The sequence below is a fragment of the Drosophila albomicans genome, chromosome 3 (assembly GCF_009650485.2).
Source record: "Drosophila albomicans strain 15112-1751.03 chromosome 3, ASM965048v2, whole genome shotgun sequence".
Taxonomy (NCBI): domain Eukaryota; kingdom Metazoa; phylum Arthropoda; class Insecta; order Diptera; family Drosophilidae; genus Drosophila; species Drosophila albomicans.
The window spans coordinates 15,690,237-15,710,036 of record NC_047629.2 but is presented as its reverse complement, the minus strand read 5'-3'; the positions used below and the strand labels follow the sequence as shown (position 1 = coordinate 15,710,036).

Here is a 19,800-nt window from a genome sequence, read left to right as displayed (position 1 = left end):
TCACAACACTCAACACGTTTTCAGCACTCAAATGATTCAAAAGAAGACAAATGGCATGCGCTTCTGCTGCTGACAGGGCAACCAACATCCTGCAGCAGCTACAGCTACAGCTCCAGCTGCAGGTCGACTCAATGCCAACTCAAATTCCAATAAACCATGAGAAAAGTATTTTTATTTAACAGCTTTGCCCAAAAACTTTGGCTTCATAAGGTCGTTTGTCGCACATGTTTACTTGCACTTGCAGTCTCATAAATTAGATTGAAAACGAAGCTGTAACATCGAAAGAGGGCAGCACATAGAGAGAAGGGTCAGTGTCCAAACTGAAATCGACAACAAATCAATTTTTGTGCCATTGCAGCAGAAAATGCTGCCCACATGGCTCCAACCCCAATGAGTGGAAAACTTTTTCCCTTTTTGCCACTAGTTTTCAATTTTCCCCTCCACACACACACACACATACACACAGCTGGAAGCTTGGACACAATCTGTGCGGCATTTGGAGCTGTAGCTGAGGAACTGTTTAGATGGCCAGTAAAAATGCCATTTCCGCTTGTTGCCGACCGAGCCCGAACGTAAAAACTTTTGCCAAAAGTATTTCGCTCGTAAAATTGCGACTGACACATGCGAACAAAGTGTTGACTACTGAGCCCTTGTTCTTGTTCTTGTTCTTGTTGTTGCTGCTGTTGTTATGGGAACTTGGCAATCTTTTATTACTATTTAATAGTAGACAGCTTTTATGACAGACGCAGCGCGGCACAGGAAGTCGGCCATTTTGCTGTGCGTTTTTCACACATTAATTTGAGTATTTGGAGTCCACAGCGGGGAATGCAGCTTTCCGAGTTATAAAAGTGCGTTATTGACATTTTTAGCTGACAATAAAAGTCGCCAATGCCAAAAGTAATTTCAATTTCAGATTCAGATTTTCGATTTTGAGAACAACCCCCTCGAGTCACCCCACAAGGGAGAAGAAGAATTAAATAAGAAGTAGGAAAAAAAAGGCTGCCAAGTCAGAGAAAAAGCATTCAAATCAAATGTGTGATGGGGGAGAATAAAATGCACCTTGAATTGCCTCGAGGGTGCTATGCGATGCCATGTTTCACCTTCTCTCAACGTCGTCGACGTCGTCATCAGCCAATGTCACTAAGTATGCTCACATTTTATTCATTGGCCTCCTGCCTCCTCCACTCCCCCAAGCATATTTCGCAGATCTTCTTACCCTCGTCCCAAATTGGGCAACGGTGCGTAACGCATGCACATTTATAAGAATTGCAAATAACTTTAAGCAAAGTTCTCGGGCACACGACCGAGAGCTCAAGCTCTTTGCCAAGTCACCGCGAAACTGAACTGTGCTGGCCACAAGGCATCTCCCATTCCCGGCTAGAGTCACAGCAGCCACAACCACTTCTTGCCCACTTGGCCACACTCTTCGCCTTGTCCCCACCATCATCGTCTTCATCATCATCATCATCATCGTCATCGTTGCTGCTTGCTTTCATGGAGTTTGGGGGTAGCCGCAAGGACGATGGAGACGCCTCTCGTAAATGCCAAATCTCAAGGGTGGCATAAATGTTGTCCTTCAACTTGGCTGGCCATGGCTCGTACTTAGTGCTGGTAGTTGTTATTCACATTGTTGTTATTGCTGCTGCTCCTTTCGCTGCTGTCCTGGCTGATAGCTTAAGTGGCTGCATTATTGTCGGGGTTTAACTAACACTAAAACTGATTGATTTTAATTTTCATGCATTTACATTCATTAGCTTTTATTGACCCAACTCTGATGTGCCTTGAGCGTGCAACTTGATTGATTGCATTCCATTGCGTTATTAATTAAATTTGAAATTGCTCCGCATTTTTGCGCTAATAAAAATTTGTGAATGGAATTGAAAGTAAAAAATTATATTACATTTGTATTGCTTCACATTTTATTTGATTATTAGTTTCTTGCGCATGTTTTTAATAATTGCATTTTTTTGAAGAATGAAAAACTCAATATTATTAAAACATTACTATACGATTGAATGAACTCTGTACGTAAAAGTTTTTTTATCAATTAATTTAATTGAATAAATTTGATATGAAAATACGTTTTTAAATTATTAAAATATTTTTTGTAATCGCATAATTACAAACATCATTTTTTTTTGTGCTGCATATGTGAATTTTTAAATATAAACCGACATTTGTGCTTAATTACTATAAATAAATCTGCACGTGGTTGTTATCTATTTCATTATTTATTTAATTTACTTTTTTACTCAAGAATTAATTAGGATTATATTTTATATTTATTTGCCTTTTTATTGCTACAAGTCAATACTGTCGACACTGTCAAAATATGTCGACAATTCATTCATGCTAACATTAATTTAATTCAACTTAACTTTTTATTATTTTCAAATGTGAAATTTATTATTAATTTATTTACATTTATTCTGTTCAAAAGAAGTAAATGTAGTTCCTAACTAACAAAGGATTTATTAATATTTTAATAACTTAAGGCAAAGACAACAATTATCACGTCACTTGAAAAACAAAATAAAAGCGAAAGAGAAACGTTCTAATATACCCGCTCTTAAGCTAGCGCACGAAATACGAGTGAAGAGCATATTTTGCACTGCGCCTGTGCGTATGCAACATGATTTGGTTCGAAGCCGGTTGAAAGGCAAACCAAAACAATGAGCCCAACCACCCACGCCACGAGTTACAAAGTAATGCACACAGACACACACACACAGCCATAGACACTTGTTCGATGGCAGACTTGGCGTCTCCAGGCAAGTTGGCACTGCCAGACAGCGTGTCCTTGTGTCATGCTTTTGGGTCTGGCGAATCAGTTGCGGTTTGCAAACGCGGCACAACACAACGTGCAAGCGGGATTTTATAACGAAAAATAACGGGGCGTTCTCGTTAACGTTAACGTCAACGCTATCGCTATTGCTTCTTTCGCTTGTTCGCTCTGAGTTCGCGTGCGTTTTTTTGGTCGAGCCTTCAAATCAAAATTGTTTGCACTTTTGCAACAGGACGCGACAAATTTCCGCTTCGATGCATAATTTGAGTTTTGCGCCTTTGTGCTGATTTTTCAAGTTCAGCGACTCTGAAAAAAAGGGTTGAAGTTGCAAGTTAAAATTCAAGCACCGCATATCATTACGCCTGGTAATTTTCTAATGACGACGCGTCATCGTCGTTGCTTGTCAACTAAAGCAAAGTGTGAGTCGCGTGTGTCTGCATTTATGCATAATTGAATAACGAAGGTGAAAATTGAAATGTTAACAAATTGAATTTGTACTGTTTCCGACGACCCATCAAATACGTCTCGAAACTGCCCCCAAAGTTTTACTGACTGCGGTGGGGGTCGTAAAGTAAGATTGTAAATTGCTTAACGAGCCAAGTCCAAGACTTTGCAAAACTCTTCGAGTACGTGCTCCAGTAGTAAATTTCTAATTGGATTAGGAGTCAACAACCCGCCAGCGAGGTGAGCATAACATAATGAACTTCACAAGTCCAAGTGGTACTCTCTGCCAATCAAGTTAGCTAAGTATTTGCCGAGACAAAAGATTGTCCAAGGTTCAACGCCAACTAATTGGCCCAGGCCTTTTAATGAGTCGGGGAAGGTGTCATGTGATACGAATGCTTAATTTGTGTTGGCATCCAATTTCACAGGCTGTAACTATCCATCAATGTTGATATCCTGCTAAGGATTCAGTAGAATTTTTGTGATGCCTTTGGGGAAGAGTTTGATGTGCCCTTAGACAATTGTGGCACGCAACTTGGCCATGTATCATTAACACTTAACAACTACAACTACGAGCATTAAAATAACAATGTTGCAAGCACATTTATTTTAATTTGCTCACTCTGCTTGGCAGCAAACGTGAACTGAGCCACTGTCACGCCCACTCTACTCTCTATGCTGAGTGGCGTCACCGATAAGCAGTGGCATTATGCAAATGCTGAGAAAAACCACAAGGCTGCTCTAGCATGGCTTATCGCCTGGAGGCGACACCTAATAATGAATACTAATTTGCTCATTAACGCTCTGACACCACAGACAAAAAACATTATTTCAGCTTTCAACTTGCTTTAAACACAACAAGTTGAACAACTTTGCCATGTGTGTGAAATTTGCAAGGTATAAATTATTAAAATTAATTAAATCGCAATGTCAGCTGAGATTTTTCGGCACAAACTGCAGGTAAAAGCTGAAAGTGCAAATGAAGTTTAATGTGGCTAATCATGTGCCGCCTTCAAGCTAAATATTACAAGAGTTTACGACTCGCTTTCTCTCCTCATATATGTTGCTGTGTGTGTTGGGGTTTGAGATAATTAACAATTTAATTATTTACATAGGAAGGACACAAAACACAGGCACAGACATTTATTAGCCTAGACACATTCAGTTCTTTGGCTGCATTCAATATTCATAACTCTTCATATTCACAAAAGGCTGAGTCCTCGTTCTCGAGAGCGGAAGTAGAGGATGCTTGCACTTCTGAACCTGTTTGTCCTAATAACGGCAACTGTTTGCTCTTGGACTTAACCGTATTCATTTGCCCATTTCATTTGTTTGCCTTTATGTCAACGTTTGCCTCATTGAGGGTGTTGCCTGTTTAACTGTTTATTGAACCAGCCTGGCAGCATTTCAAAGTGTGGAGACTGGGACATGCAACACATCATTTAATTGTGTACACAAAAGCTTGTGGCACTTGCTGCGTTCGTTGGCTTTTGCTTTCACCTGGCACACAAAAAATACGTACTTAACTACGTGTCAACAAGTTGCTGCTAAATAAGTAAACATTACTTACAAAAAATTGTTCAATATTCATCATTAATTTATGTAAATAAAACATGTTGCTGTCATTTATTTAAGATGAGAAAAGTCCCAATTAATTATGCTCAATTTTTCACTCTACTGAATTCAGAATTTTGCATTAATTGCCACTAAAAAAGAGGTAATTAATGCATACGATCTTCATTATTTACGACATGAAAATAATAACTTATGATTATTAGTATATTCTAATATTAATCTATAATTTGTATATTAACATCAATAATCGAACGCAGAACATTATAAGTTTTCCAATGCATTTTTAGAACATATTCGCCTTTTCCAATAGGAAGTCGAAGGTTCAAGCTCTTATCAAACGGCAAATGATCAACAACGAGATCATGCTAAAAATTAATAAAAATATTTATAATAAATCAGTTAAATGTTTATAAAAACTCACATTGTATGGACACGAATGATTCATATTAGTGAATTCATCCATGCGAAAGAATTTGTAGATTGCAATTGCAATTGGATTGCGTCGCTTATTTGTCAAAAACTTGCATCCATCAACAACTGTTTGAAACAGAATCTGTGTGGTGTGACTACGTCGAAAGATTTCAACGTTAATCTGCAATTGACTTCAGAGATTATTTCTTCGGATAGGCTTCTCAAACTTACCGTCACATTCGCAATGGGAAGCTTATATAATCTGACTATCATGTTGAGTTCCTTAACGTCGCGACTCTTTGGTTTCAAGACACAGTTTTCAAATTTTAAATACACTGGATCTACAGCGATACACCGAAGCCCAGTAATTTTCACCAAGGTGCACAGTGTTGTGTTATTTGGAAGGATGCCAATCAAGACAACTACCATAAATAATTTCAGTCGCATTTCCAGAAAACTGAACTTACTTTTTTGAAATTTATTTTAAACTGAACCTTCAATATGCTGAATTATGTTCAGCTTTGTTTTTGATTTATATGGCTGACTAAGCAGAAATAAATTACAATTACTGAAATCACAATTAATAGGTAATCAATGCTAAGCTTTTGACTTTGTTGGTCAGTTTAGATTACTTCAATTAATACGGAATTTTTAAGCCATCAACACAGTTTACGTGTCTGGAAAAAGTAAAGGTTTAAATAAAATTTAATTCACACTGAAAGTTTTGGTTCTGCATTAGCGAAAGTTATCTTATTTTTGTATTTTCATAGTCCTGAATTAAAGATAAGCTTTTATCTTTGTTCGCTTAGTGAATAATTTATTTATCAAATGTGCTCGTGAAATGTGAAATAATTGTTAAAATAAACCAAATTAATATACCAAAAAAATATTAAATATGACAAAAGGTATATTTGGTATATCGATATACATCGAAAATACCATAGGGTTAAAAATATACAAGACCAAAGCAATTTAGACATGACTAAAGCAGCTCTTTTTTGTCATATACAAATATTTTTTTTAAATCAGAAATTTTAAATTCTTCGACTGGTACATACATTACCTTTCTAACCCATCGGTATTGGGTATAATAATACATATACAAATATTAGCTGCAAATTTTTTTTTATTTGTTTGTCGACTTTTATATGAAGCCTTAATTAACAACTTCCATTGAAATAGTTATAGTTGCGCGAAGTACCTTGTAGGCAAACCAATACATAACCACGTCATAATTTCCATTGCCGAGTGGAACTTGTGTATTTAAATTCGTATCAAAAGGCATATGATTTAAAACGATGTCGTGCTGAAAAGGTAGAAAGTAATTTAATAGAATTTATCTCCTTAGCTTAAAAGTAGTAGAAGCTCACAGAATAGGGACACGAATGATTCACATTGGTGTAGCGATACAAGTTAAACAACTTGTAGATTGCTGATACAAATGGATTGCGTCGTTTGTTTACCCAATATTGACAGCCATCAAATTCGAAATTGTACAATGATAGGCTGCCACGCAGAAGCTCTGCTCGAATCTACAGAACAAAGTTTATAAGTTATTGTACAGACTGATATTTACTATTCACCTACCGAAGCATTGGTAACTGGTATTTTGAGCAGTTTGACCACAGCATGGACTTCTTTAAGGCGCCGACTTAAAGTTTTCATTTCACATTTGTCGACGACACAAAACTTTAGATCGTCAGAGTGACACTTAATTGCACTTAATCTTACAATAGTTCCCCAGGTAAACGAATTAATCAGGATTATAATTAGAAGAGCTCCAAGACGTAAATTTCCAATTTTTTGCATTGTTAAAAAAATAGAGCTCGCGGATTCAGTATTTATAACAAACTAAATCAGTTTAAATAACTTTATTGACAATGGCAACAATTTTGAATGACATAGCAGCTATAAATATGAACTTATTATTTTAAATACTGCAGGAAACAATAAGAATCAATATTTTTCAAGTGTAATGATTGGAACATAGAAATTAAAAACAAAATTTTATCAGCCTATCGGTTAATTTAATTGGACACTTTTTCGACAGTGTTTTGTAAAAAGCAAATTATACCTGTCAAAAATATATAATATATATAAATCTTTTTATGTAAACTACTCAAATTATTCATTGCCATAATTGTTGTATTTTGGTATTTAAATTAGATAAAATACACAATGTGGCTTATAAAATTATTATGTAAGTGCATACGTTTGATGTTAATCAACGATTTGCATTCCAATAGACAAAGTACCCCGAACAACATTGTAGGCCAACCAGTAAGAGTTTAAAATGTATTCGTCCTTCGGAAGTGGCAAAGGCATATTAAAATACCCAATAAACGGCATTCTATCAAAAATGATATCATGCTGAAATGCCATAAAATACATAGATCAGTGGAATGCTTAAAAACATACGTTTGGGGAACTTACATCGTAGGGGCAGGAATGATTCATATTGGTATAGGTATCAACACGAAAGAACGCATAAAGCGCCTTTGCGAAAGGATTTTGACGCTTGGTTATCCAAAACTGGCATCCATCCATTGCAAAGCGGTATATTGTTTGCGCATTATGTCCACGTCGCTTGATTTCAGCACGTACCTTTAATAGTAAGTGGGTAAAATTTGACTTTCAGTATTTGGAAATTACCTACCGTTATATTATCAATCGGTATCTTTAGTAATTTGACCACCAAGTTAAGTTCTTGAAGATCTCGATTTTTGGTATTCAGCACACACTTGTCAAATCTGCAAAATGATGAGTCTACAGCATTACAGCTGATGCCAGCGAACTTTATAAGCGTGCCACCCCAAGTACGTTCAACCATATCAATCAGAAGTATAAAAATAACAAATTCAATCAAGCGCATTTTTGGAGAAAACAAAGCTCTCTGCTCAGCTGTTTGAATCAAACTAAAAAATTAGTCGAAAAATATTTGGTGAATGATTAATTATTTTTAGTCGATAGCAAGTCTATTATTCAAATAATGAAAATTGTTTTCTCTACCAAATAATTGATTCGAATTAAGTTCAAAACAATTAAAACGATATTTGTGCAGCTGGCAGGTGCATCAGGCAGCAGGCTAAAATCATTTTCGTTGTGAGTATTGTTTACCATCACATAATTTTTTGAAGGAAATCGAAGCACTTTGTCCTTTCAACTTTAGTAATTCAGTGACTTTTGCAATATAATAATTGATTTTTATAATAGATAGAATTCCATCTCTTGTTATCAAAAGCAGCAACCTTTTTTTTATAAAACTTAACAGTGCGGTGTTATTCATAAAATATACCTACTTTATAAACTACAAAAATAGTAATAGAGTGACTTTTGCAATACAATAATTAAATTTCCTGAACTTCAAAGCTCTTGAAAATTTTCATACATCAATAACTTATTGATATTGGCGAAATGTTCACACGTGTTTCCGGTTTACATTCGCAATTAATGCTGCTCTTTTTATTTATTCATGCGTACTCAATAAAATGCAGAATGTCATTTTAGAAAATTTTTACTTCATCTTAGTCAACCACTTGCATAGTAATAGAAATAATACTGCGTAGTACTTTGTAAGCCGACCAATAAGCCAATATGGTGTAATCGTCCTTAGCTAGTGGCAAAGGCATATTTAAATTCCTATTGATTTGCATTCGATCTACAATGATATCATGCTGAAAGGTTTAAAGAAAATCATATTCAATTAAATAATCTTTTAAGGATTAGAATAACTTACATTGTAGGGGCAGGAATGATTTACATTAGTAAAATTCTCCAAGCGAAATAACATGTAGAGCGTTTTTGCAATGGGATTACGACGTTTGTTTCTCCAGTATTGACATCCATCGATTTCGAATTGAAGTATTGATTGTGAAGTGTAGCTACGTCGAAAGAATTCAACACGAAGCTACAATACGAAGCAGATATAAATTAATACTCTGATATGTGAAATTATATTCTAAATACCGTTATATTATCCACAGGAATCTGAAGCAATCTGACCACCATGCTAAGTTCCTTAAAGTCACGACTTTTTGCTTTCAGAACACAATTTTCGAATCGACAAAACATTGGATCAACAACTTGACAACTAAGTCCGGTAATCCTGACCAGTTTACCCAAAGTACGAGCAATCGTATCTATAAGGAGTATAGAAAGGAGTACTCCTATATATGATTTTAGTCTCATTTTGCGAGAAAACAAAGCTAGCTGTTTAAAAGTTTAAATGAAACTAAGGCAGAAATACTTTAAATGGTTGAAGTTATTAAAAATTCATTTGGCTTTTAATTATCAGAGATGTAAATCCAAATCGACATAGATATCAGCTTAAATTGTTAATATAAAATGTATTATACTCATATACTATATGTAGATTATTCTGATATTTGAATGAATGTTTAACGATTTTTGGTCTTGTCCGTTGGAAGTTGCTTCACGATGTGATTTTGGTAATCATAATGTGTGTTAATATTATATGTTTGAATTTATTCGAATTTACTTTCTGTATTATTTCGTTAGAATTATAAAATGTTTTTGGGATTTTTAATCAGTAACTTCCAGAGTAGCAGTTGTAATAAAGCGGAGGACATTGTAAGCCAACCAATTTGCATTGATAACATAGTCACCCTTTCCAATCATGATTCCCGCACCTAACTCCTTCTGTAACTCCAGATGACTTATTATGATGTCATGCTAAAAAGGAAGAGAACAACTTGATTAAATTATTATTGTAATAATTATTTGCGAAGCTCACATCAAAGGGACAAGAATGATTCAAATTGGAGAACCGTTCGATACGTAAGAACTTGAAGATCGCTTTGGCAAAAGGATTGCGCCGTTTGCTCACCATAAATTGGCATCCATCAATTTCGAACTGATAAATTGGCTGAGTGGAGGCTGCAAGACGTCGCACTATTTCTAGACGAACCTGCAATTCAAAGGGCAGATTAGGATTAACAATAAGAACTCCAATCGCACTTACCGTAACATTATTAACTGGTTTCTGAAGTAATCTTACCACCACGTTAAATTCTTTAACATTTCGATTTATTGCTTTTATAACACAACGTTCATAATAGCAAAATGATGGATCGACAACTTGACATTTAAATCCAGTTACCCTTAGAATATTTCCACTTGTCACTGTGAGGATAGACAAATAAAAACTTGCATATATTATAAGTTTCATTTCTCTCGGGAAAGTGAACTTTCTGCTTGAATGTATGGACGTGACATGAACGGTAGTATTAGATTGCAATTGGTATAATATAAAAACAATATTATAAGCAGTAATTAAAAATCAATAGACTCGCATTATATTATTTTAAAACAGATTAATGCAATCTGTTCAAAATCTGCAATCATGTGACGTTACTATCGTTATTATTTTGACATTCTAACTTTCTCGACGCGATTTGCACATTGTTGAAAATTAATGTCAAATACAACTACACATTTTACTAAACTTCAAAATACTAAGGAACTTTAGATTTCAATTTTAAGATTCATAATCATTATGACCAAATTAATACTACTTCCCTTGCAACTTTGAAGCAGACAAATACAAGTTGTTAGCAAAACATTTGCTCATCTGCTGCTGACAGACGTTGTGGTATTATTGTTGTTGCTGTGTCAAAGTCAAAATTAAAAAAACAGAAACGCAATGACAAAAACAAACCTGACACCGCCCACCTGTCCTTCTGCCCCCAAGTCTCGCCTCCCTCAAGCTGACGTTTGGCGCGTGAAAAAACGCGCAACGCATCAGCAGGGACGATGGCAACACTGACATCAACACCAACACCCAACACCATCACAGGCAACAGCAACAGCAGCAGCAGCAAAAACATTGGGAACACGAACAATGCTGCCATAAATAACAAAGGCAAATGTTGCGACACACTCGCGAGGGGAGGAAGCTGGGAAGAGACAGGTGCGGCATGGAACTGGTGCATGGGGAGAACTCTTGCCTGTCACTGGGGCTGGGTGAATGTGCCGTTAGAAGCGCAGCAACAGCAGCAACAGTCGTAGCACCATGACAAACAGACACGTTGCGGCCAGAGGGGGCGGGACTGGGTGGTGGCAAGAAAATATTTACAATCAAGTCGATTAACAAAAGGAAACCTTGTGACGCGCACTTTGAGTTCTGTACTGTTCTGTATTCCTCTTTTTTTTTTTTTAATTTTTTTCTTTTTTTTACTTCTGTTGCTGCTGCTTCTTGTTGGTTTTTTAATTAAAAATCAGTAGACCCACGCAGTAGGCAGCAGGCGACTCCCCCATTTTCGTCCCCATCCGTTACCCCAAACGATTCTTGCAACTTTTCCTCAACGACTGTCATCAGCGCCATTTTGCAAATCAACGCAATGATTGCGCCTGGTTGTTTTGTCATCACATTTCGTATACAAAAAACGAATATTTTTCATAAATATTATGGGGCTTCAACTGTTTCTTCTTCTTCGTGTGGCAACCGGCAGCAGTCGGCACTTGAGACTTTTGCCACATTTCCCCAGCAAGCAAACAGTTTTCAAGCAGCGACGTCATCATTAGGGCAACATTGCCGTCGCCTACGCAGGAAGCTGGAAGCTGCAAACTGAAAACTGGAGACAAGAGCTTTTGCGTTTGGATGCGATTGTTTCGGCTCCCGCTGCTTTTTGCCACAACTCCAGAATTTACGCTGTGTGCTTATTGTCTTAAGAGCAGCTTCCCTGAACACAATATGTATGCATGGAGTATACTAGGGGATTGCCATAGGGCTTGGCTCTGGCTCAGTACGCACACTGTGCGCCTTTCATATGGAACGGATGAACGGATGTAACGGTGGCCTCATTGCGAGCGAATGACTGGCAATATGAGGCACAGTGGAGTAAATGTTTGCTCTGAACTAGATTTATAGTAAATAAACAATACGTTTTGTTTTTCGCATTAAAATCCTTTTTCTTTAGACTTTTATCTTTTGTTCCATAAATACTTTCGAAACTAATTTCCATATCTGATATTCAAATGGAATGTAGTCCACTGTGCGTACTTTCTCTACACAACAATTGCATCGTTTTGAGGCACTGCTCCGCCTGCTGTTAGCACTTCAATTCCCCATTCTTATTATATTTTATGCAATTTTTCACTTTACGACTTTCACGTTGTTTATGCAAATAAGCGTCAAATGCTATTTGAATTTAACGAAAAGAATTACGTTAACGCGATTGTCAACGCCCAGGCTCGATATTGTGTTGTTTCCCTGAGATGCGAGCACGATTATGATTATGACAGTCACAGACTTGGTAGAGAGATATACATAACATACATACATACGTAGTGGGGGATCAGGCGCCATGTTGTGTGCAGATGGAAAAGTTAATAACATGTCAAGAGTGAGAGAACGAGGCAGTTATCCCACAGTGTACGCGCACTAGCTTTATCCCTGTCTACCTTTCAGCTTGGACACGTGCAGGCAACAAGCCACACAACAGTTGTTGCTGTAGTTGCTGCTGTTGCTGCTGCTACTTTTACAAAGTGTAAATTGTTTTAATACTTTTTAGTGCTTTATGACGCCATCTTGGTAGCGATAGCGTTGCTAGCGCTGCTTTAGCCTGCGTCAGCTGCGCCAAAGTGCGCTGCTCTGCTGACTGCTGACTCCTGGCACCAACTCTCTCACTCTCACTCTCGCTCACTCACACTGGCACTTACACTCTCACTCTCACTACTTCACTCGCTACTCTCCACTCCTAGCAGCGTACACGTGTAGAGCGCACGTTAAAATCTCAACTTTTACGACCTTTGCAGCGGCATCGCGGGGGCAATGTCGTTTTGTCGTTGTCCTACGAATGTTTTTTCTCAGTTGTTTTACGTGTTTGTTGTTTTCGTTTTTTTTTTATACCCGCTACCCATAGGGTAGAAGGGTATTATAACTTTGTGCCGGCAGGAAATGTATGTAACAGGTAGAAGGAGGCATCTCCGACCCTATAAAGCATTTGTTATGTTTGCACGCAGATCAAGTTTGTTTCAAATTTTTGCCACGCCCACTTCCGCCCCCGCAAATCAAAAATATCGAATAATAAGCGCAATTTTAAAGCTAGAGTTCCGAATGGTATATACAATAATAACTGTAGTAGTTATGATTCCTGAAAATTTGGTTGCGATCAGATAAAAATTGTGGAAATTATTAAAGAAATACTTTTGTATGGGCAAAAACGCCCACTTACTAGGGGTCTTAGTTGCTTTGGCTGACAATCTGGTATATTGTGCCGTCTATGGTATATTTTGAATACGGTACTATGTCGATATACCAAATATACCATTCGGTATATTTTAGTATTTTTGCAGTATATTTGGTATATTTTGAGAAAATACCGCAAAATAAATTTCTTTTATTCAAAATGGGTAGCGGGTATCTCACAGTCGAGTACACTCGACTGTAGCTTTCTTACTTGTTTTTTATTTTTTTTGTATGTGACGTTGACTTTTACCTGTTGCCCTTCCCCAGTCTGTACTTAGCACAAATGGCAATTGTCAGAGATTCTGCACGTAGCAAACGCCTGTCACCCACCCCCCGCTAGCTAACTGCCAACTACATTTGGCTGACATTTCCAACAGCCAGCAGCCAACAGGCAACGACCAACATTCAACTGCCAACTGCCAACTGTGTGTCGCAGTTTTAATCAAAATTGTTTCGTTCTGCGCTTTCATTTCACTTCATGAATTGTTCAGCTGGAACTGTCAAATAAAGTTTTGACGCACTTTTTCGGTTATGGGCGTGGGCAAGAGGCGTGGCTTGTATTTGACAGTGCAATGCTGGTAATTAAAATACTTTCGCACTCGCTTTGTTTATGTTCCTTACTCTGCTCCCTGTTTTCCACAATTAGTTGCACATTTTTGGTTAATTTGTTCGCCCGCTCTACAAATATTTAACTTTGAACAACGCATACTAATTTATTTGCTTTTTGGCATTTTACTCTCATTACAGTTTGGCAAACAATTTGTGAATCATTTCCACTGCTGGATGGTAAAATGTGACCGCTCATTGGCAAGTTTGCAAAGTAAGTTATGTTTACATTAAATGGTCCAAAAAAACCAAAGCTAAATCATAAAAGCATTGATTAGAAAATTAATAAAAATTTAGAAAGTCGGAAAAGTTTCACTATTACATACGTGAATTATTACAGATGGCCAAGAGTGAAATTTCTTTGATTTTCTTTCGCCTTCATCGCGAGGTGTTTGTTTCATTTTCGTTTCCTAGCAACCCTTCCGGCTGATAATAATGATCGACTATGACGATGCTAATGTGGCAACAAAACGCCTAGTGGCATTAGGCTCAAAACTCGAAATTAAACTCGAGCTGAGCTGCTTGCTGTCTTTAAGTTCTCAGTTCCGCTTCACTCCTGCAGCTGTCGCTGTCTCTTGGGTTGATGAAATGGGTCAGCTCACTAAAGTGCTTGAAATGTGTCAAACAGCCTGCAGCCAATCAGGCAACCAGTAGCGCCTGCTTGACGTTCACGACTCACACCAATAACTTGTTAATAAGCGCACAGAATGCGGCCGCCAAACCAGAAATGCACTCAAACACCGAATATAAAAAAACTCATCAGCTCAATAACTCAACCCCCACTCAAATGTGCTCAGTGCTGACGTCGCGCCGGCAGCCGGCACCTGTTTTGTGTTCCTTTCCTCCACTGCACTTGCTCACTGTGAGAGCGAGAGAGCGAGAGAGTGAGCGAGTGAATGAGTGGTGAGTTTCAACCGGTGATCATCATCACCTGTGTTGAGTTTGACCTGCACCAACCTGTCTTCCTCGCTTGCTGCTGTTGATATTTGCGTTGCTCTCAACACAACAACAATAGTGCTCGCTTACGCTCTCGCTCTCTCTCTGAAGCTCTTTGCTTGTTGCTCAGATCGGGCTAACAACTTTTTACACGCGCCCAACGCGACTTCAGTTGTGAACGCAACTTCAAAGCGAACGGTTCGTGTGCGCGTTTTTGGAGAATCGCGCGCGTTTCTCGTGCGTTTTCTGCCGTTTTAGTCGAAGTGATTTCTCATTGATTTTGCGCACGTAATTAGAACAAACGGATTGGCCGTTAATTGCAGCTGACAGTAATTGCTGTGCATGCCGCATACCAGCATCGAACTGCACTTGCAACCGCGTTGCACTGTCTCGTTAATGTGTCAATTGATTTGTGATTGTGATTGACGCGTGTGCTGAGCCATTGCCCAAGAAAGGGGTGTGGGCCATGTGCTAATTGGCAACAGCAACATCAACAACAGTTCCCATTTTAACCAAATATGTCCAAGTTGCTCTCGAAGAAGCACTGGTGGAAAAAGTGCCTGCCACACCACAGTGCACAACAAGATGCGGCGAAAAACTATCGCGAAGTCATCATGCACAGCGAATGCGCCTCCATCTTGGCCATCACCGACATCAGCAGCAGCAGCACCACCAGCAGCAGCGGCAGCCCCAGCAGCAACAGTCTCAGCTGCGACAGTGCCTCAAAGAGCTCGCAGCCGGATGCGGGCAAGTTGTTTCCACGCAACATGCCCAGCATACGACGCAGTCGTCGCCGTTCCGCCTCTGGGGAACGCAAGGACGCAGCAGCAGCTCCTCCTCCTCCTCCTCCTCCCGTGGCTGTCCCGGCCAAGCTGCCGCAGCGCAGTGGCCATCAGTCGCGTCTGTCGACGGTGACCAAATTGACGCCGCGCAAAATGAAGGCGAGTTGCTCCAAGAATCGCACCTTGCCCATCAGCAGCTCCAGCTCGCCACGATGTGCTGCCGTAGTCAAGGCAGCGGTAAAGACCAAAACGAAGCCAAAGCAACTTACGCTTGCGCCCTACGACATTGCGCTGGAGCTGCCGGCACAGACGAGCTTGGAGGAACCTGCTCCCAGTCTGGCCATGGCGCTGCACTCGCAGCAGTCGAGTCTGATCAGCAGCGATCTTTCCAGTCTCAGTTGCAGTCCGCCGGCCAAGAGGCAGCAGGAGGAGCATTTCCATTCATCGGGCATCTCGTGCAACGGCGAGACGGACGATGATGTCGAGGTGGCGATGCTCACGGGCAGCCTCAGTGCGTCGCAGTTGCAACGCATGCAACAGCAACAGCAGCATAGACAAAGCATGCCACATGCCTCACAGTTGTTGCCACTGAATGCGTTGCGTAGTCTGAATGTTTGCCGGAATCGAAGTGCAGTTTGGCTACACAATGCGGATACGGAGCAGCTGCTGCGACGGAGTACGGAATCGCAATTGGAGATTGCAGGAGTCGGTGGCTACGTGAATGCGGCCATTTCTGATGATATACAATTAAGCGATATTGAAGAACAATTGGCCAAGTTTGATGGCCACTCAAAGGTGCCGCAACAGCAATTGGAACGAGAACGAGAACGCGAGCAACAACATTGCAAAGCTGCCAAAACGTGAGTTCAACTTTCCGAGTCTCAATCTCAATGGCCATAACTCTTTTGGCCAGAACCCTAAGATAAGCCACCAAATTGTGGCAGCAGCAGGTGGAGCGGGCAGCGGGGGGAAATCGACTTAATTGGAGCGGCAGCCAAAAAGCCTAATTTGAAATGCGTTTGACGCGCTTCACATTCCAATTTCAAACTCAGCTCCAACTCAACTCCAATTCTAATTCCGATTTCAATTTCTGATAAACCTGTGGGAATATCTCAAAGGAAATTAACGACGATGACATGGGGAACATTTTACGAGTTGTATATAGAACAGTTTATGGGCTACTTTAATGGCTCTTTAATAGCTTTATATGGGCCTGGCTTCTAAATGCTCGTAAAAGCTACCAGAATTGCCTGTCACATTGCTCTGTGGTGTGAGTTGACCAACAGATTCATTTACTACACATTCACTATAAATGTTTGTTTGTATTGTTGAGCTACCATTCAAATTGTTACAAATATCCTTTCGATTTACTTGTAGATTGTTTTTACTAGGAAATCGTAAAAAAAACCGGATTAAGCACAGTCTTGAAATAGAAATAAACTTAAAGTTTCTTTAAGTTTCCAATTGTTTTAAAATTTATTGATTTTTATTATCCAGACTTTTACAACCTCGTTTTTATTTCAGTAGTAATATAAAATGTTTAATGAAGTTATGAATTTTAAAACTTGAATCTGCATTTAATTTAAAACTTTATTGAGGCGCGTTATTCATATAGAAATATCTTTACGCTTATTTACATTTTCAATTGCTTTAAAATAGTTTTGGTTTATCATAGAATCCATGACTTTTATAAGCCCTTTGTTTGAAATTCTACAAATTGTTTATGGAAGTTATGAATTTAATTAAAAGCTCGATTAAAGCAGAAGTCTTTAAATCACAACTGACTTAAAGTTTATTTAGATATTCAATTGTTTCAAACTAGATGTCCTTTAAAAATCCTAGCTTTCACAATATTTTTTAGGTTTGTCATAAAAAAAACCTCACAAGGATTTTTGACGTTATATATAAATAAACATCTTAAGATTCATATTGTGATAAATATTGAAATTAATTTTTGAGTTGTTTTAAGATATTTTGCTTTTTAAATTTCTGTCAATACTGTTTAGATTTTTTATTTAGGAAATACAACAAATAACAGAGTTTTAATTTTATTGCTAGAAAAGCTATTCGGCTCTTAAGTATTTGCAAATAAAAGAATATTTGGGTAAACATATCTTCGCTGTTTAGTAGATAAATCGATTGAAAATTGATGACACTTTATTGTTTTAATATCAGCCTTTAATCACATTAATGACTCATTGAAAGTAATCTTCAGTGGAAATTAATTTCAACTTTCAAGTCTTGCCACATGCCAACAGAGCAGAGAGTTTCATATTTCCAAGGCAAGCTGCTTGTTCCAAGCAGGCAAATAAACAACAATGTTGGTACTGAAAGGGCGTTATTAATGCACGGCTATTTGCAAAACTGACACCAAGAGTTATTTATCAAACAGCTCAGTTCAGTTCAGTTCAGCACGTGGCATCCACAAAGAGGGACGCACAACTGCTCTCCAGCTTGCCAGACCTGAGACTTCAGAGTGCAGGCTGTGCCTCATTGAAAATCCTGTTGTCAAGTTTTGTTAACAGGCAAATGAATTGCATGCAACTAAGTGGCAACAGCAGTTCTCAAAAGTGGCCCAGACTTAAATAAGTTGCCACAACTTTCGAGGCTCCAACATCGCCTCGGACCTTCCTTAATTCCCTCTTCGCATTTTGCATCTTCTGTTGTCATTTTGTACGAGCTCATTCTTTGTTCACGTAAATTCCATATGTCATTTTAATAACCTCTTGCTTAAGGATGCCCTTCGTTAAGAGGCCGCCTTCTGATGCATTGAGTCCTCTGCGTTTGCCACGTGACTGCACACACATCACTTCCCATCCTATCGCATCGCATCGCGTCGTTAAGATGCAAGGATCCCGATGTAGCATCCACACTCTCTAAAGATGTGAGCTTCATTTATCGCATCATTTGCAGTAGCTGAAAAATCTTTTGTTAGCATGCCACATTGCACTTGCCCCTTGCAAAAACAACTAATTTATGCCTCGACAGAGTTGTGAAATTGTGAACAGGTAAACTGGCGATATTCATAAATCTGTCAGCTGCTTAATTAGATTTCCGTTTAATGACTCTTGGCCCGGTCATAAAGAACTGATTGAAAGGGCCACTTGCCACTTGCTCGTGCTGCAAAGTGTTGCATAAATTTGCCAGCTGATAAAATCAAAAACGTGCCACGAAATTCGAGCTGCCTGCGAATGCTTCTATTTATGTATTTTCATTGAGCCCTGCATTTCATTCGATTTCTTTTCACTTTATCTCTCATTAGCTTGCCATGTTTTTCATCCTCGGAATGAATTCATGCGACTCATTAGCACACTGGACACTGGGTCCTATTGAATTTCCATTGACTACGGCTACTTAAAGTGTAATTAAGCGAAGCAGCAGCAGCGGCAACGGCAGCTCGATCGGCACTTTGCATTGGAATTTCTGTATTATAGTAGCGAAATGTGTACAATAAAATATAAGTACTATATAAATAACCTACGTGGTAGAGGAATGGGAATGGAGCTAATGGAGCTGCGAGTGACTCGACTTGACTCGACTGGTTGCCTTTTTAGCTGGGTGGTCTTGGAGAGAAGGTTTCGCTTGGCGGCAAGGCTTATCGTTTTACGATTTGCTTTGATTTAAAAAGCGGAGCCAAGCATTTGATTTTAATTGCATTCGATGTGCGCTCAAAGCGCTGATGATATATGGCATTTTAATTGAAATGGCGAAAGATGGAAGAGAGGGGCATGGGGAGTGGGGATTTGCAGTCATATCAAATGACCGCCCCCCAAAAATAGTAAAGAAGCGTAACGCAAATAGTTTTCTTTCTTGCAATTAATTTTTTATTTTGGCTTTCTAAAGGGGCGTATGAGTAATTTTTTATTCTTTCTTTATTATTTTGCACGCGGGGCGTTCACATTTGTGCATTCCTTAACTGTCTGCCATTTATCAGCTGTGATTGGCGGCTCAACCTCTACTTTTCCCACCCGACGAAGTAAAATTTCAATTACGCATATTTCATAATTGCCTCTTCTTGTTTTTACGGCCAATCGTAAAACGAGACGTGCCAC

The 19,800-nt window shown here is 38.8% G+C and overlaps 3 protein-coding genes across 10 annotated transcripts in view; 1 reads left to right on the top strand and 2 right to left on the bottom strand.

The window, feature by feature from the left end:
* Positions 1-6,371: 6,371 nt before the first annotated feature.
* LOC127565732 (uncharacterized) lies at positions 6,372-7,124 on the bottom strand. Its single transcript, XM_052005804.1, has 3 exons — positions 6,803-7,124; positions 6,586-6,747; positions 6,372-6,521 (listed from the first exon to the last, which is right to left on the bottom strand). Exons 1-3 carry the CDS (start codon positions 7,022-7,024, stop codon positions 6,372-6,374), a joined length of 534 nt encoding a protein of 177 aa, XP_051861764.1. The 5' UTR covers positions 7,025-7,124.
* A 1,527-nt stretch (positions 7,125-8,651) lies between these two features.
* The window catches only part of LOC117568019 (uncharacterized), a 27,777-nt gene continuing 16,628 nt past the window's right edge, over positions 8,652-19,800 (bottom strand). For 4 of the 8 annotated variants that reach the window (XM_052003523.1, XM_052003521.1, XM_052003522.1 and 1 more), the window contains exons 3-5: positions 9,182-9,354; positions 8,952-9,122; positions 8,652-8,889 (exon numbers count right to left, since the gene is read on the bottom strand). In XM_052003523.1, the coding sequence (XP_051859483.1) occupies positions 8,740-8,889; positions 8,952-9,122; positions 9,182-9,354 (494 nt within the window). In that variant the 3' untranslated portion in view covers positions 8,652-8,739. Of the gene's footprint in view, positions 8,890-8,951; positions 9,123-9,181; positions 9,355-9,685; positions 9,908-9,968; positions 10,143-10,196; positions 10,358-10,892; positions 11,041-17,926; positions 19,172-19,800 lie in introns of those variants that run through there. The other 4 variants (XM_052003518.1, XM_052003519.1, XM_034248347.2 and 1 more) reach the window with 4 other exon arrangements.
* The window catches only part of LOC117568018 (protein espinas), a 24,623-nt gene continuing 19,996 nt past the window's right edge, over positions 15,174-19,800 (top strand). The window contains exon 1 of the mRNA XM_034248346.2: positions 15,174-16,608. Coding sequence (XP_034104237.1) covers positions 15,485-16,608 — 1,124 coding nt within the window. The 5' untranslated portion in view covers positions 15,174-15,484. The remainder of the gene's footprint in view (positions 16,609-19,800) is intronic.

Coding starts and splice junctions, on each gene's coding strand:
- LOC127565732 (XM_052005804.1), bottom strand. CDS start 7,024: ATGCAAAAAATTGGAAATTTACGTCTTGGAGCTCTTCTAATTATAATC. Junction 6,748..6,802: donor TACCAGTTACCAATGCTTCG/GTAGGTGAATAG, acceptor TTTGTTCTGTAG/ATTCGAGCAGAGCTTCTGCG. Junction 6,522..6,585: donor ATCATTCGTGTCCCTATTCT/GTGAGCTTCTAC, acceptor CTACCTTTTCAG/CACGACATCGTTTTAAATCA.